We start from the raw sequence: 18,778 nt of genomic DNA, 5'->3' as shown, positions 1-18,778 counted from the left end.
TTGTTTTAAGGGGGTTATCTCTAATTTGTAACTTAATCTCTGCTTTTGCTGTTTGTTTTAGTATTTTTTCCAAGTCTCCTTTGGTTGGGTTTCTTGCCATATCTTTAGTGACACTTGGCATGGGCTACTGCTAGAGACAAGGCGCTCTTGGCGCGTGTTCTACTGTGGGCCTGATCCAAACTGGAAAGTCACGTGCGTAACTGGGCCCATAGCTATGTGTTAGACGAAAGAACAAACGCACAAAAAAAGTGGCATCTTTTATCTTCACTTAGTAACTGGACTGCCAAATTCCACATGAAGGTAGCTTCTAAGCTACATATGGTATAGCTCTTTGGGAAAGTACAGATTGCTACGGTGTATTCGTTGTTGACCCGGTCTTCACAAATTTAATACTTGAAAAACTCATTTTAACAATTCAAGGTCAGGATTTAAGCTTAGTTCTAGTTACTGATTTTCACTGTCAATTTCTTCGGTATGGCTCAGGATTTTTAAACAAAATTTTTGTCATAACAATCCATATATAGTTGGTATTAAAACATCATTAGCTATAGGAGAGTAGTATAGTAAAGAAGAGATTAAAATAGTCTCTCTGCATCTAGATTGTTACAGAAATGTGTAATTTTTAAAATAATGGGAAATAATTATCTCTGTCTTTCAATTGAATGGTTCATAACTGAGTTACAAACCTAGTGCTTTTTTTAAAAACCACGTTATCTTTGACAATTTTATGATGCAGAAATGAGTTCCAGTTGGAAATCTAGGTGTTTAAGGAAATAGCTCCGTTGTGTAATATCATAATTCTAAAAAGAAAATAAATTTTCTAGATTTTTTTCTAGAGAGTCAATTCAGATTACATTTCGGAACAAATTTCTTTGCACTAGTGAGTCCTCTGTGGACAGTGAACGTTAGTCACGCTGAACTGCGGCGTATGCCCACAGGAGTTTCAGTGAGCAGGGTTACACACAGGGTAAGAAGGAATCCGGAAGGATAGAGATACCAAGGATTGTCTCCATATAAAGGTTTTATCCCAGCACATGCAAAAGTAACGATCCAATTTTCATAATTGCAAATGCACATGAGTGCTTGGATTGGTAAATGGGTGACAAACCATTTTGTGAAAAGAGGAGCAGACTTCTCTATGTATCATCCTGTATGTAAAAACACTGAGACTTTCCATAAGGATAGTCTTTGTTTAAAAAAAAAAAAAAAAAAGAAAAAGAAAAGAAAAAGTATGCAACAGGGTAACCTTCTAATAAGGATCTGTATGTACCAGATGTTACTTTAGGACTATGCATGTATCCTTTACTTAGAACTCTATGTATGATTTTGTGTATATAACCAACACAGCTTAAATGAAGATGATAGCTTACTCTATCTTGCTTTTCAATATCTTTAGAAAAATCAGAAGACACAGGATAATGAGTTACTTTCAAAATAAAGCTCTGGTTTTTGTCCTTAAATCTTACAACAAATTCCCATTTAAAAATCAATCAAAATACAAATTCAAATGATACCTAATACTACAGGTAAAATCATCACTGCAGTGAAGATGATGGCAAAACTTTCAGTATTTTGCCCAACATTACATTCTGTCTCATATAAACAAGGTTTTTTAAATAATCGATAGTTTATAAATAACTGATCTTTTAAAACAATCATCTACCCTTGGGTTATTCTGTAAATTTCCTGTATCTGTGGTGTTTTGAGGTTGTAAAACTGCTCTTCTTGATCAAAATTGTATTCTTACGTTACTGGTGAACGCTAAGCTGTTCTTCATACTTTTGGCTTAAAATAGTTATGTATTACAAATTGTTTATGTTGTATGTTCACATACTCAATACACCTTGGAAGTCTTTGGCAAGCTACTAATATTAACATTTTCACAACTTTAAAGAATGAGATTTTCAAGACCAAATTCTGACACTTTTACTCATTTTCTAGTAAGTAATGCAACAGATTGTCGAAACGGAATTCGATAGCGCTGCTTAACGTGCCATTTAAAAGAAGGATATCTGAATCAGATTTTGAAACGCTAATCTTTGTCCTACTGACAAGTAGACGTGTTTGTGTTGTGAATAATAATTCACATTTATATTTATTGTTTTGTGAAAATTCAGAGATCCTTGGGAAATACAATGAATAGGCTTAATAGCCAGAAAGCATTCCCTATACTTCTGCTTTGTGTCACCTTTTAGAATAACAATTGGCTATTTTGTACAGCCTCCACTATTAAAACCACTAACTGGAATACTTAAACTGAATGTTAATTAAATTCTTAACAAATGTTTGTGCGGATCCAGACAGCACTGATTGTTCCCTGAAGGTTCTTTATTTAGGTAAAACAGTCCCACTGTGCATTTAAAAAAAAAAAAAAAAAAAGATAAGAACTGTCATTAAATTTCCTTCTATAACAATCATCGTGCGTTAGGCTATTAGCAGAGGAAAACTTTGGATATTCTCTCTCCATTCCCCCTGCACGGCCCTCGCCTAACACGCGTCCCGCCTCGCTGGCTGTGCGCTGTGTCAAGGCTTAAAGTTCCTCTCCAGCGACGCGCTATTTGTAAGAAATTAAATAAAGTACACGGGGGGGAAACGCCGCCCCATCCCTGCGCCGTGAGGGGGCCGGGGCCGCGCCCTGAAGGGGACCCGCGCTCTGAAGCGCCCCCCGGCCCCGGCACCTTGTCTGTGAGGAGAAGCCGGAGCTGGGCCCAGCCCCTGGGGGGTTACGGGCCGTGCGGAGGGAACCGGCCTCTCACCGCCTCCGGCGGGCCGTGAGGTAGGGCGGGCGGGGCGGGCCGCGCCGCGCCGCCCTGGCGATCGTTAGGACGAGGCGGGGCCGCGGCCAGCACCGTCCGGCGGCGGCGCGGGCGCTGCCGGGGCTGCTGAGGGGAGCGGGCGCGGGCGCTGCCGGGGCTGCTGAGGGGAGCGGGGGCGGCCGCGGGAGCCCTCCTGCTCCCCGGCTGGGGCTTCGCAGCGAGACATGACCGCCGCGGCGTGACTCCGGCTGTCGGTTAAAGCTCCGGGGACGAAGCGAAGTAGGTCGGTGAATTTACTTTTTGTTCCGTAGGCAGCCGCGCGGCGGGGGGCCCCTGCCCGCTTCCCTGCCAGCCGGCCGGCCTGGCGGGACGCTCCCTTCCCGCCGTGGGGCGGCCGGCGGGGCCGTGGTCTGTCCGTGGGGGGCCGGCTCCTTCCCGCGGGGTACTGAGGAAAGCGGGGCAGCTTGAGGGTACCACACGCTAAAAACCAGCTGGCTTGTGCCGAAACACACCTTGGCAACGGAACACAGCCGGTGGGCGAGTGTGGTCTTTTCCCTCACAGATCAGCTCTGGAAAGGACCAGGCGACTTTGGAGGTTGGCGTGGTGTACCCAAATCAGATCTTTTCTTTTTTTTTTATTTTTCTTTCTCTCTCTTGAGGCTTAGTGTCTGAAGGAAAAGAAAAAAGAAATCTCCATGAATGTGGGTTGTGAGTCACTGGTGCTGCAGAAGCCATTATAGTCCGCTGTGATAGAACAGCACTTTGGAAATTTAATGTTAATTATTGACACAGCATTTATAAATAGAGTTTATCGTGAAAATGCTGAGAACCCTTAACTACCAAGTGTGGCTATAATATGAAGGAGCTTTAAGTGCCAGGTAATTACAGGAGCTCTGCTTACAGCTGCATGTAAGGAAAAACCAATGCATGTTCATCAGTGGAAAAACAGAGAGTTTATTAAAAACGCTTTTCTCTATTGCTGACTTAAAATCAGGAGTATTTATGAAACTTAGTCTCTCAAACTGTGCGTCGTGAGTGTGCACAAACTTCAGTACTGCGTTCAGTGCTGTGGTCGTGGAGATGCAGGAGCAAATGCAAGTGCTGTGCTGCTGGATCCCCTGCCTCCCGTCTCTGCGGTGGAGGGAACCTGTCTTTGAGCAGCGTGGATGTTTGTGAAATGAGGGGGTAGTTTCAGTACAATCAAGAGAAGTTGTACAATCTGGAGAAACTCTTTAGAGTTTGGGACGTTTTGCTGTTGAGTTTCAGAAGAGAGGCTCCATCAGCCAACTCGGAGCCTGGTTTTGGAGCTGCGCTTTTGCCCAGCAGTCGTGCACGAGTGAGACAAGGGTAGCTCTGCTGCTAGTTCCACTGTACTTAGTGTGTGGGGAGACATGCAGTTTGGGATGCCTTGGTTAAAGCTTTGGTATTAGAAAGCAAACTTATTCAATGCAAGTCATATTCATTGCTGTTTTGTATGTTCCATTTACTCTGAACTCTTTATTAATAATGTTTACTAATATACTGGATGACAAACAAATGCAATGAAATTCCATGCCCAGGAGGGCTGACCGAGAACCACTGGTCTTGCCAAAACCCACAGGACTGGAAAGCCCTTAGCACCCTTAAAGAGCAGGCCAGAAGACACTGTGCGTAGGCATTATTACTAAAATATTTTTATGCTTTATAGAGATCTTTTAAATATTTAAAAACAGCTGTAGTGGAGTGCTTGCAGAAGTCAGGGACGATTTGTATACTTGCAGTATTATGTTCCTGTTTCCCATTAACTAGCAGCTGTTGTTGTTTTTTTGGGAGGGTGGAAATAAGAAAAAAAGAACTCCAGACCCTGTATGTGTGTGTGGTACATTTCTTGAGGAAAAATACGAGATCCTGGCAACTGGGTTTCCATAAATTTCTGTAGGCTTTGAAATTGCTCATTGGAAACCACTAATATGTAAGGCTCTGATCCTGCAACGTTTGCTCATCTAGTCCCTTTGTCCCTGTAAAAGTCGGTGAGAATTTTACAGTTGAGTTTAGTGGTGTCAGGGTTGTGCTACTCTGCTGCGTCCAGGACGGGTTGTAGAGGCTTGGCATTCTTAGTCACCAGTGCCACCCTCTGTTCACTGATGTTCAAACTGGACAGGTAGACCTGCCTCATCAGTCTGTGCTGAAAATATTTCCCATGCTGATACGCCAGTGGATTGTATGACTTCTCAGCCAGCCTGTAAAAAAAAAAAAAAAAAGATCTTTTTGTTGTCTTCCTTGCCATATCTGCTGTGTTTTGTTTTAAATTGGATGTTTTTGTTATGAGAGGGACTCTCCTTACTGTACAGTGGTTAGCATGGAGAGGAACATACTAGTTACATATGAAATTGGAAAGTTTCTTGTACGCAGCAGCAGCAAAGTTGGTGGTTTCAGAATGCCATATCTTAAGGTAGATGTGTTAAAATGGGCCCTGATTCCTTCCGTTCGTATGGATACTTCCCCAGCCGCGCATAACACCGTTTGTCCTTGCTGCGTTAACTTACTCTCTCTGGGATAGAGCTATAGTTACAAGTTTTAATAATTCTCCTTTATTTAACTTCCTGTTCCCTGTAACTGTTCTTGTAAAACTTGTATTCTTTCTTACAATGAAGTTAGGAATTCTGATAAGTTCAGTATTCTCACTAGAAAAGATATTGGGTAGTCCTGTCTGGTCCGGTAGTACATTCATCTTGTCCTGGGAGTTATCTGTAGATATCTCTTTTTATCCAATTCCTGTGTAAAGTTTACACAAGCGATACTGAACTTTGAGCAGAAAAGGAACTAATGCTGGTGACGTGTAGCTTACATTGCTTTTTGATCGTGTACAGCACTATTTTTTGTTCATGAATATTGTTGGAACCAGGATTGAAAAATAACACCTTTGTAAAAATCAGCCTAGATCGATGCAGTAGAAGTAGGAAACGAAGATACCTTGAGCTGCTCTGAACTGTATTTTTGCCTTCTGGTCCAAATATTGTTAAATATGGTTAAATTAGTGCTGATATCAGAATCTCTTTGATTGCTCTATCTGGATGTTTATATGGCAGCAGGAAGTGAAAATGCCTTTATCTTCAGTAGACTACATAATTATAACTCTCCTTTGAGGTGTATGTGGTTCTGGGGATCTGTGGTTGCTTTCTTTTCAGTCTATGGTAGGTATTGCATGGGTGAAACTAACACAGCAGCTGCTGTTAACACAATTAACTATTTGTCTTCTTACTTCCAGGAACAAATGAGAGATGGTGTTTCACATTCTGCTTTGAAATAGTACAATGAAATACATAGAGTTACCAAAATAGTGGTTCTTTCCTTCAAACACCCAGGAGCAATAGGGCTAAGATATCTGAGTGACAGCTTTTACTTCTTGCGGTGCCCATGATGGGAAAGCAAGTGATGGACCATAACTTTATGGATTATTTCAAGCTCTTGGTGGTGGACATTTTTTACTTGTTTTGAAAGTGAGAGCTGTAAAGCATTTGCAGTAACATCCATGACATATTGATGACTTTATAAGCCTTTGAAATATATGTCTGATTTTCTTGTACAACATATGGAATTGATCTCTGCCAGTTTCCTACTGAGAAGTGGTTGAGCTATGAAGAGCAAATTTTTGTTGCACCTTCAAAAGAAAAACATGGACTGTTTTTCATTAAACCATACGTTTAATAGTATGAATAGTGTATGTCAAGTTAGCTTATGTCAAGTGAATTATTTTAGCTTGACAATAGCTTATGTCAAGTAAATTATTTTAGAAGTGTTTTTTTTTCTTTCACTCAGAAACTTGGAAAAAAACCTAGGTAACTTCAATCATAGGCTTTTGGAAATAATTCTGGCCTGTATCTTTGTGAAATGATGGACTTAATAGAAGGTTGTAGCTAGATAATTCCTCTGGCCTTCATGGCTCACCTCTTAGGAAATAGACTAATGGAAGAGGTACAGGTAAGTTTGGCCTCCTAACAGCTGTGCTGAGAGGCAAATTTTCCTCTGAAGTAGGGGTTGTGAAGCACTGCCTTTGAAATTTTGAGCTTTCCTCTTTAATTGCTCAAAATGTAGCTTAAAATGTACTCTGATTATAACCTGGGTGAATGGGAAGAAAAGTGGATGGGACTGACTCATCTTGCAGACCAAAATGAAGATGGTCCATGCTGAAGAAATGGCGTGGCTCCGGCTCCAGCCCCAGCTAAATTTGCAGAGGCTTTCCTTGTGGGAGAGCTTGCAGGGAGACAAGAAATACTGAATATACTTCACTGGCCAGTTGTCTGCTGCTTCAGGCAGACAGCTGTGCCTATTGAATCACCTCTGCTTTAAGCCATGGTCAAGGCTTAAAGCAGTGTCAGGGTCACTGGATGATCTTACCAAAGTCTCTGGTGAGGGCAAAAGGGAGAGGAGGGGTAGCTGTGAGCAGAGGATGGCTTTCCTTATTGTAACCAAATTCATTGGTTTTATTAGCAGCCAGTGGTTCCTCTGCGGGGCTGACCCTCCACTCTGCGCTGGCTTGTTGAGGCGCTGCCCTGGCTGAGACAACAGGGATGTACTCGCACTGTGCACTGACAGGAGTGGTAAAAACCAAGAAGGAATTGCTCTCTCTCTTTCCTTGCGGTCTCCTGTGTCCACATATGCTTTCCTTCCAGGCTGCAGAGCCAACAACTGTGTAGCCGGTACGGAGACTCTCCCACCGCAGTTGTCTGTCATACAGTGTGTATGTATATATAGTACAGTACATGCACCCCCAAACTGAAAGGCCAGTGAATTACATAGCATTGGCACCAGTTCTTTTGGCAACATAGATGTTCTCAAGGAAATTGTTCTCAGAAATATTTAAGGAATGGGAATACTTTGGAGGGACTCCCCAAATCTTATTTCTTGCCCCAGCATTCTCTGTCTGACTTGATATGTAAATTTTACTAATCATCCTGTTCTGGTTAACTACAAAGGCAACCAAACTCTGTATGTTTTCCTCTGATATCCTCTGCTGAGCTTTTTTTAAAATATAAAAATGCTTATATTTGGGTTTTAACAGAATTTATGTGACTATAGGATGAAAATAAAAAAGAACAAAATACCTCAAATGAAAGAACAGTATTGAAATATTGCTGTAAAGTGTAGTGAAGTTTTCACCACTGAAATGGGTGCCCAAGCGCTTTTGTGTGTGCTGCGCTTTGAAAATTGAGTCTCTTTTGGGCATTTTGATTGTTTGGATTTGTAGTGCCTTTCAGATGACCAAACTCAGAAGGTGAACAATGATCAGCAAAAGCCTGAAGAAATGAGATATTATATACTTCTAATGATGAAAGAAGAGCTGTATTGATATTTAGTTGATATTCTAAACAATGTTTTTTTTCTCAAATGACTTTCTGATTTTGCTTTCTTTCTGCTTACAAAGGTGTGAGTATCAAATTAACTGAAGTGCACTGAAATGAAACCCTAATGAAATAATAGACTGATAATTATCAGCTCTCAGTTAATTTTCTATATGTTTTTCAGATCAGCTCTACAAACCAAGATGTATTGGCAAATCATTCTGACCATGTTTGTGCTATTGGGTAAGTCACTTAAAAAAAAAAAAGTCTTTTAGAAATTACGTAGAATGAAGAGTAATCACCATTTCTGTTTTACAGTGGTGTTTCAAGTCATGCTACTGGATTAATACCTTATCACAACATGCAACTAGAATATACAAAGGACCTCATGTTATCATTGTGTGGAATTGAAATGTTGACACTCTCAGGGTTGTGCCTATGTGTCTTATTCCAAAAAGCAGTGCAACTGACTTTTAAGATCAGGAAACATCAGTAAAAAGTATGTGGTGAGTCAAGACTCATTCAAATAAAGGCCCCAGTCAAAATTTGGTAAGCTAGAAGTTCATGGGCAATTTGTTTTGTTACCCTAATAGGTCCAAAAGCAGAAGGGAAAATCCCGGTTCCATCAGAACTGTAAAGTTTCTGTTTAGTTCAGTGTAGTCAGGGTGTCACTTCGAGTTTGAGATCTGCTTGTTTAGGTAGCTGACATTCCTGCTTTCATGTGCACAGTGCTGTTAAAGGGTGCTCAATTAACTGTAAATGTTGAATATAATAAACTGGTTTTCTGATTGGAAAGTGTCTGTAACAATATTGGTGTATGCTGTTCAGGGACAGCTGGTATTTGCCTTTCTTTTTTTGATTAAAAAAAGAACTATTTAAAGACTTTTGGTGATGATGCTCAGGGAGAAAGCAGATGCTGTAATCCAATGACATTGGTTTCAAAGTTTGTGTCATCTCCACAAAGAATGAATAGATCATTAGATTTCTGTATCTTTTCTATATATATACATAGACGTCTTTCTGTATCTTTCTATATACATACCTTTATCCATTGAATATCAAATATTGTGTTGTTGACAAATTCTTCTTTTAAATACCTGAAGTAATCTAAACATATTGTGTACCTTTTAATTAGAAAACCTGGATGCCTCAGGGAGTTTTCGTTAGGCTTCAGAGCTGTTTGTCACTATCTGGTGGCCTATAATGACTGAAAGTCAGTGTATCTATTCAGTGGCCATCTTGGTCTGTTTCCAGATAAACTAACAGCCATGGCTGGCATCTTTGTAGCCCTGTTAACCCAGACATGACATAAGCCGCTATTTGAGGGACAGAACTGTAAGCGATGGCCTTCTGTGTGTCTGTGTCATGGGCAAACTGTTACACCTGTAGCAGGAAAACATTCTTAATGCATGCTGCAGTCTATTAACGGGCATTTAAGAGCTATAGCAATCCTACGGTAAATGTTCTGTATTGTAACGCGTTATGATTTTTTTACCACTTCTGCAGAAATGGTAAGTAGCTGCACACATTTTGACTTTATAAGATTTAATTAATCCTGTGAGATTGTCTGGTGTGATACACGAGGGGGGAGTCTGTTTTTTAGAAAAATAGATGACAGGCAGGAATCTCTTTCCACCCTGCAGTTGCCTCTCTGAATTGGGTAGTATGTCAGTTATCTGTCCTGCTTCGTAGGCAGTCATGTCACTTACTCATTTGTCCTTTTTTAATCACGTATTATGGACTAATAGTCTGTTTGGTCAACTGAATCCTCTGCATGGAGCCAGGAGGTCTAATGAAGCTGATATTTACAGAGGCACAAGCTCTGTTAAATGAGAGAGGAGGAAAGAGCAGAACCCTTCAGGAGTCTGGCAATACAAAATCTGTGTAAAGAAACACTTTAACACACTGCATAGTAACACAGTGCCTGCTTTTAAGGTAGCATGCATCTACTTTTTTAAAAGCTTTCATTTTGTGTTTTTATATTATTTAGCTTATGCTTATGTGCTATTAATCAAACAGTGCTAGAGAAATTCTGTTTTTCTTATTTTGGCTATTGCAAGGCATAGAGCATGAATTAATTTCTGTCTAATGAACTGCTTAAAATATTTATGTGCTAACTGAGCGAAAAGCTAAATGCAAAGTACACAAATGACCCACATGCCTTTCTGTAACTAGAGCTTTAATCTTTGAAATCCATGCAGTGTTTTACAGTAAGCTATTTCCAAAACCGACATGCTTATCGTTCTCAAAAATCATTGTTAGCGTAATTCAAGCTATGACTTACCAATAAGAGCTACAAATGTGGTCAGAGCGATTTTATTTTGAAGAATCTAAGTCTGATGGAAAAGATTATTCTTTTCTTATATCTCATTTCCCAGATAATGCCCTGGGGTTGTGTAGTTACATACAGTCATGTATTGTTGTAATACTGTTCTTTGGTGTTTAACAGTTACAGTGTGACTATATGTTATATTTACATTGGGATTATTTTTTCTACAGTAAAGGAGCCATGTTATAAGAGCTGGATTGCGAGTGTCCCAGCGCTGTAGAGGGAGATGAGACTCATACCTGTATAGCGTGTGAATTTAGGTTTAGGATTCACTGTATTTTGAATTAATATAAGCCAATTTACCCCAAAGAGATGCTTCCCTACAGTCTTGGTCTTGACCTATTTCAAGACGTTGAGAAAACAAAACTTTGGGGGAGAAGGCTGGCATCTGTCAGATGTGACACCAGTTCAGAGGGAGTGTTTTTGGTAATTTTGTCTCCAACTCAGAGAAGAACAGCCCCTGGAAATAGTCTGGTTTTTATGTAATGAATGTGTTTCTGTATAACATCAGCCGCTCCCTTTTCATTGTCAAGTAATATGAACTTTTTCTTTTATTTCCGATATCTTTGCGTTTATGTTTGCAGACCTTCTTCAAATGGCGGTTGCCCACTGTATGGTCCATCAGATTCCTCCCAGGAACTTTACATTACCCTGTATGCTGCTGAATGAGACATTTTTGAGTCCTTTCTCTGCTGGATTTGTAGAGAGCTGGTCTGGTTTGAGGAGAGCATCTGAAACCAAGCCTTCCTTGCTAATGAACGAAGAAAGCTTTCTGTGTTGCCTTTGGAATGATAACAACATTGATTGTTCCTTGTACAGAGCAAGTATGCAAGCAAGGAAGTTTATTCCTTCAGAAATAATTATCTCTGCTTCTCAGGAAATAGGTAGGTTTTCCATTCAAGGGCATAAGAAGTTACTTCTTCAAAAAAAAAGGTTGGGGTTTTTTGTTGTTGGGGGGAGTGGGGGGTGGGAGGGGCAGGGGGCTGGGTTGTATTAATGCATATTCATTTTTATCCAGAGCAGACAACATAGTGTGGTAAAATCCTTCCTCACAGAATTCTGTAGTGGAAGATGAAGGAAATTGTATAGCACAGATTCAAAGGGGAAAAAAATAGTTGGCTGTCTTTCTAGGGGAATGCTGAATAAAATATGTAGCACTGTATATGAGGACGTAAGCCCAGATCTTCAAAGGTTTTTAGACGCTATGAGAAATACTTTAAATATTTTTGTGGATGTGGGCTTCAGACTCCTTCAGGAGGCAGGGGAGATGGAGAGCAAGTGCCATCTTTTCTGCCTGGATTGTGATGCCTTAGCAAATATCTGTACGTGGGTTAGATTGAATTATTTTTTCCTAGGCTGTTTTTCTCCTCCTGTAAACCACAGTCTCTGAGCAGCATACTGGCCAGTTGGCCTACTGCTATCAGCGGCAGGAATCTCATTGACCTCCGTAGAGTAGAATTTCATTTTACAAGAACTGTCCCATGGAACAAATAAATCTCTGTTAAAGACTGCCACACTAAATCTGTTGCTGTTGTGTATGCAGTACAGCTGCATATGTGTGCACAAAGTGTACGCAGTACAGCCACACAGAGGCTGTACCAGTTAACAGTAGCAAAACCTTCAACCAGGAGCAGCAGCTTAATTTCTTTCTTCCCCTTGTGGACTTGTCCATAAAACCAGATAGAATATATTCCTTCTGTAATAATTAGAATGCAACAGTATCGTATAATCATAGAATGGTTTGGGTTGGAAGGGACCTTAAAGATCATCTAGTTCCAACCCCCCTGCCATGGGCAGGGACACCTTCCACTAGACCACGTTGCTCAGAGCCCCATCCAGCCTGGCCTTGAACACTTCCAGGGATGGGGCATCCACAACTTCTCTGGGCAACCTCTTCCAGTGCCTCACTACCCTCGCAGTGAAGAATTTCTTCCTTATATCTACTCTCAATCTACCCTCTTTCAGTTTAAAGCCATTACCCCCTGTCCTGTCACTACATGCCCTTGTAAAAGTCCCTCTCCAGCTTTCTTATAGCCCCCTTTCAGGTACTGGAAGGCTGCTGTAAGGTCTCCCCGGAGCCTTCTCTTCTCCAGGCTGAACAACCCCAACTCTCTCACCTTGTCTTCGTAGGAGAGGTGCTCCAGCCCCCTGATCATCTTCGTGGCCCTCCGCTGGACTTGCTCCAACGGGTCCACGTCCTTCTTATGTTGGGGGCCCCAGAGCTGGACGCAGTACTGCAGGTGGGGTCTCACCAGAGCAGAGTAGAAGGGGAGAGTCACCTCCCTCGACCTGCTGGCCACGCTTCTTTTGATGCGGCCCAGGATACAGTTGGCTTTCTGGGCTGCAGGCGCACGTTGCCGGGTCATGTTGAGCTTGAGTGTCACGTAGGTTGTTAGCCTTTTAAGTGCTGAAGGGCATATACTGGTGCCCAATTCAGCAAGGATTATTCATAAACATTTGCACAGTTGGGGTCCAGCCTCACCTTCATGAATATCTGTTACTTTGTCACTCACTCTTTGTGAGTGAATTTTATCCTGGCTCTTCAGGTTTGGTTTTGTTTTGTTTTGTTTTAATATAGTTCAGAAATGTTTAATCCCTTTCTTTTGTTTAGATTCAAATTGGAACTTTGAATGTTGGATTAAAGGCAAGCTGGACCTGTTAGTTTGTAGCCTGCGGTTTTTGAAATTGTACTTGAGAGCTGACTTGAAGGTTAATCTTTTATATGCTGTGTAAGTACAGACTCTGTTAAATTTGTCACTGTTAGCATTAGAAATCTGAAAGCATTTTCTAAAACATCAGCATTGGCCTCTCAAGCTTGCAACACAGTCGTAGCATTAGCTTTGCAAGCAGACGATACGTTACGCACCTTTATCTTATCTAAAAGTAATCTTGGACAATATGGAAAGTTTATGTTTCTGTCTTTGAATGAGAAATGGTTGGAATAGAAAGTCTCCCTCCTCTGTCCTTTCCATGTTTCTTAAAATGCTTTAATGAAATCAGTGTTGACTAAATTAGACACTAATCAGTGTTGGCTAAAATATCTTTGATTTTACAGTTGCTAAATTTTAAAGCTGCGATCTTGGTTCTGCCTTTTTTATGCTTTTGACCATAATGTTCTCTCTCCTGAAGTAATTATGTTACTTAACATTTAATACAATGCTAAATGCTACTCTGATCACATTGTTGCCTCTGAGAGGCACCCACCTGTGCAGTTGCTACTGTGGTAAATATTCTCTGGAATGGTAATAGATCTATCTGCCTGTGGGCTGGGTAGGTCTTGTATACATCACCTGCCTGATTTGATCATAAAAAGACCTCTTTGATTCCACTTCCAAAACCACGCTGTTTTTTCTGTATTACTGACAGATTGGAAGGAATGGCATGAACACACAGACTTAATTTCCTTAGGAAACAGGCTAAACATAAATAGTTGAATTAGCTGAATTTACAGCTGATGACTTCTAGAAGCCAGAACTGGGTGACAGATACCACTTGCCACAAATTATCCCTGTAGTCAGGGTAGAAAGCAAGTGTATTAACTGGTAGTAAATATGGTTGTTTTGTTGACATAATACTGTAAAGCTGAAATCAGATTTTGAGTGGGTTCCCATTTCCAGTGTTCCTCATTACTTTGATTTCTGAAATACCATTACATGTGTGTTTGTGGGAGAAGTAGATCTGAATTTGCCTCTGTTCCATCCAGTCTCAACTGCAATAGAAAAATCTTTGCCAGTAATCCTAGTGTAGTAATCTCTATATTGAATTTTTTTGGTATGCCTAACATCCGTGGAACAACAGATTCAAGTCTCAGCTGGGATGAAGAGGTTCTTTGTATTATGAAGGGAATTCAGTAAGTGTCATGCAATTTATGAGAGCAGGCCCTATAGACTCACTAGAGTCCTTGTGGCATTTCTGTATTTGATTACTTCTTGCTGCAAAGGCGAGATGCAGTGCAATCCCTGACATTGGAGAACTTGTTTCACTCCCCAGATTTCATATTAATATTTTTCTTTTAGGGTCCCTATGTTCTGGGGGAACAGCTAGCAAAGCATTTCAGATTTTGATAATGTGACTGCTTTCCCTCTTGGCTTGCTGGTACCTTAACATTTTATTCACATGAGCCAAAATACCTTGAAAACAGTCCCAGTTTTAAAAATATGCATTCCTGGCATGTGTTACTCCCTGGGAGTCTGGAGATCAAGCCAGAATTCTCACATATAGGACAGGCAATGCACAAAAATAATGACCTAGAAGAATCTACAACAAAGAAGCTTGGATCCTCAACAGCCTTTAATTTTTTCAGCATTAAAGAAGTATCCTCTTATTTTACACATCCACAGTTTAGTTGCTTGTAAATGATACCAAGTTACTTCGAATAGAAAGTATTGCCCAAAACAGTCCTATGACAGTATTCTGTACGAGGCTCAAGCAAGGGTAGTGATAGGGCTTTTACCTTCCCTAGCAGCATGTCTTTGGGAGGGGAAAGATTATTCTGAAGCTTAATTAGACAAATTAGGTTAATTGTCTACCAAAAGCGAGTGATCTTTCCAGTTGTATGTATTCTAGGAATGCTGTAAACCCTGATGGTTAATTACATTAACTGAAATCACTTAGCCTTAGGGATCCTTTCATAGTGACACAGATGAATGCTCCCAGTTTAATTTTGAGCACTGATTATAATTTGCCCTTTCAGCAGATGGTGATGTATAGTGTGTACTCATATTTCTGACCTATTTGAAGTACTTGTAAGGTACTCCTTTAGTTCTGGGCCTAGTCTCATATATTTTTAAGGATAAATCATGCAATTTGCCTCCAGACTGGTGGCTTAGTTGAGTGCATCAGTTATACATTGAGCCTTCTTCAGCTGGAGAACATTAACCTTTCATTAGAGACTTATCCTCTCATGAGCTAGGCAGCCATCAGAAGTCCTGCAGTTTAATGGGGCAGCTTGTTCAAAGAAGTACTGTCCTAGAGCTACTATATATCAAATACATTGAGATATAATTACTGAAAATCCTTAGAACCCCAGACAGCATTGCTCCGTCAATTCCTAATAAAGGTAGCAGTTGCACAAACACAGTATATAGAACTATTGAAAGCAGAGTTACAACGTGACCTTATTTCTGATATGCCTCAGCATAGCTACCTAAATGTGACATACCTTTCCTGAAATCAGAGGAATTGTAGAAGTGCATGTATTTCTTCCTAAAACAATTTTGACCTTTCGTTTTTGGTTAGGTGTTCCAGTTGCAAGAAGTTGGTTGAAATTCAGTAAAGACATGCTGCAGCTTCTAACTTAAAGTCTAAAAGTTCACCATGGGGCCAGATTAATTTAGCATAAATAACAACACCTTCTGAAGTATGGTTGAATTGTGCACCAAAATACAAAACATTTAGGAGGTGTTAACTTAAGGTGTTGACTAAAAGAACTATCTGTGCACAATTGAAAAGTGCAGTGCTTGGAGTAGAAGAGAAAAGCAAGCCTGGGACACGTGTCCTTGTTGCAATGTAAATTACTTCTGTGGTTCAGGGCATGCAGTATTTTTTTCCCTCTTCTGCAGTGTCTTATGCTTCAGTCCCATATTTCCAGCTTAAAGTCACATTGCCTTTGCACGTTCTCTGTCCCTTCTCAGCCAGCCATTAAAACTTTAGTCCAGTTCACTAATTTTCTGTTGAATCTCAGAGGTGGGCTCTGGTAATCCATTCACAGAAGTTCATATGCTTAGTACCTCTCTGGTTTTCGCTTACCTCTCTGTGCCAAGACAAATCTCTCCAATTCCAGCAGCCAGCACTATAAAACTGGATGGGGACATAGTATATACTCATACATTTTATAAGTCCTCTGTCTTTCCTTCCCCTCCCCACAATTTGGATCTGGCTTGGATCTGATCACTGTTGCGTGATGTGAAGTGCTTGTTGAACCAGGATTTATAGCTGCTCTCAGTGTGCTGCAAGTCTGAGGGAAAACTCCAGTTTTTAATAGCCCGCTGCTTCGTTTTAAGTTTACCCAAAATTTCTCCTCTCATTCTACTGAATGAAGGCACTGACCTCTCCTGAACTTGTGAGGGCTTTATAAGCATAAGCTCCTCTAAAGTCAGTATCTACAGTTTAGGAACAATGGTTATTCTGTGACTGGAACCATCTGCAGCCAAACTGAAGATGACAGGCTGCTCGTGCAATCCCAGGCTGCCGCAGTTCTCCAAAATAGTTTGGCTTTCTGTTGTTTTGCTTGTAATTGCGTCTCATACATTTAGCCCAGGCTTGGCAATTTGGAGTAAGTTGATGTGGGGGCCCCTCCTGATCATGTCCTCCATTGATCTATTCTCTTATCCCAAACTCAGTTTTGTGAGATAGTCCCTGTGTCTTGCCAGTTTGTGGAAATGCGAAGATCGTTACCCTGTTTCTTAGTAGCTGCGTGCCTTCCTCTGGGAGCAGACCTGGCATCTGGTAACATAGCTTGGTCTTTCCCCTTGCTTTGCCCTGGTTGCCTCCAGAGGTAGTGAGCTGTAAGAGAAGTCCACAGCGTAGAAGTGAGATACTGGTAGTTCTCTGTCACAAGGGGTGGAATGCCTGCCTGGCATGGAGCCACAGGGTGTTCCTCCAGTTACCCTTGCATTCCCACACACAGCATTTTATACAGGAAACAAATGAAAAGGTTTGTGCGGTGGGAGCAGGGAGAAATAACAACCCATGCCTGTTTACCCCCAAGTAAGTGGCCTTTGAAACAATACTGGCACAACACAACATGGGGAGGAGCTCTCTAGCATTTTTTTCCCCTGTACACGGGTGGTCTTCTGGGTGCAAATAAGATGGTTAAAAATTGAAATAATTATTAGGAATGATTAGGAGAAAGATGGAGGTGGTGGGGTGGTGGTAACTGCTTTCCAGATAGATCAGATTAAAGACATGGTTTGATGAAAAGACTACATTCTTATGGATTGGTTGTGGGTTTTTTGAGAGTAATAAAATCTGTGAGCAGCAGTAGAAGGCAGGGAAACTTAAAAGAAAATTCTGCGAAGTCTTTGAAAGGAAATTCAGGGGAAAGAAGTGGAGCCACAACTATAAAACCAAAAATATTCCAAGTAATTTAAAAGCTGTATGTCTGCCAGATACCATCAACATAAGGTTCCATAATTCTTGTGTCCTGAAGTCTATGAGTACTGGTAAAAGTTATTTTAGGAATGTCAGTATTGACGACCGTAGCACTAATAAATGTAAACTACATACTCATATGAACCTGCATTGCTTATGGGGTCGTTACTGCAGAGTACAGGTGCTATGAGGGCGTAGTGTTACTGAAAATCCTTGTGTTACCAGCTTCAACAAGTATCCTAAAAACAAGGTGGATGCATAATGTGTGTGTTGGTCAGTGACCGATGAGGGGAGTGGGTCCCCAACTCAAGGAGATCCATGTGTGTACATTGTGGGTTCCCTTGCAGTCCCAGTCAGCATGATTTGCACGCGCTCTTCCCCGTAATTCATCAGCCCTTTGTTCACTTCCAACCTCTCCTCAGTTTTTGATCTTTTCTTTTTTAAGTAGGGCAGATTATGGTAACGGGATCAGTGAATCACACCCATTTCCCCTGTGCTCTACAGTCGATTAAATGTACTAGATACCAAATTGACTAAAACCAAAAAAAGCAGAAAATCTCGTCCTTTCTTCTCCTCCTATGTAGAGTTCTCTGCCCTCCCTGAATTCAAGTGTTACGATAAGTCATACCAACTATAAAACTATTTAAAACTTTTACAGAAAGGTTCTTGTTCTATTAACTTCAATTTCTTTCTCTGAATTAGTAAAATAAAACCCTTACTATGGAGAAATAATTCCAAAATTGCTTCTGAACAATTCAAAACATGAGCTTCTTTTGTGAGGATGAAATGTCAAAAGCAGGAAAGACTCCAGGATGATTTAACTGTCAGGATTTGTCTTGGCTTTGCTACTGTGAGAAGTTTGGCCACAAAGTATTCACACTATTAAATTCACTACCCTAAGGAGGCCTGTGTCACTGAATACCTGCAGTACACCATAAATGTGTATCTGTGTTTGAAAGAGCCTAAAGAATATCTGTGTAATAGAAATGAGAATGAAGAATACTTTGGGAACTGCTGGTTGCTTTTAGAATAGAAGCAGCTTTGTGCCCACTTGTGCGGTATTTATTTCATAAATTGAGACTAGTTTGACTAAAGTCAATGGAGATTGAAAACATGTATAAAAGAGTAATCATCCACATGAGGATTGCTCTAAAAATGCCTGTAAAACATACCTGAAAACCATCTATGTACTAATGTGTGCATGGGAAGTAGTATGGGTTTTCTTCGTGTTGCTTCTTGAAGTTGACCCAAGGAAAATTGTATGTGTTTTAGAGACACAA

At 40.8% G+C, this 18,778-nt stretch overlaps 1 protein-coding gene across 1 annotated transcript in view; it reads left to right on the top strand.

The window, feature by feature from the left end:
- LEPR (leptin receptor) overlaps window positions 1-18,778 on the top strand; it is a 71,520-nt gene that overhangs the window by 26,643 nt on the left and 26,099 nt on the right. Inside the window, exons 2-4 of the mRNA XM_075155574.1 lie at window positions 8,262-8,320; window positions 10,991-11,290; window positions 13,018-13,135. Coding sequence (XP_075011675.1) covers window positions 8,281-8,320; window positions 10,991-11,290; window positions 13,018-13,135 — 458 coding nt within the window. The 5' untranslated portion in view covers window positions 8,262-8,280. The remainder of the gene's footprint in view (window positions 1-8,261; window positions 8,321-10,990; window positions 11,291-13,017; window positions 13,136-18,778) is intronic.

Source organism: Calonectris borealis, chromosome 8, assembly GCF_964195595.1.
Source record: "Calonectris borealis chromosome 8, bCalBor7.hap1.2, whole genome shotgun sequence".
In the NCBI taxonomy this organism is placed as follows: Eukaryota; Metazoa; Chordata; class Aves; order Procellariiformes; family Procellariidae; genus Calonectris; species Calonectris borealis.
Note: the sequence above shows the minus strand (reverse complement) of the source record. Positions and strands in the feature narration are given on the sequence as shown.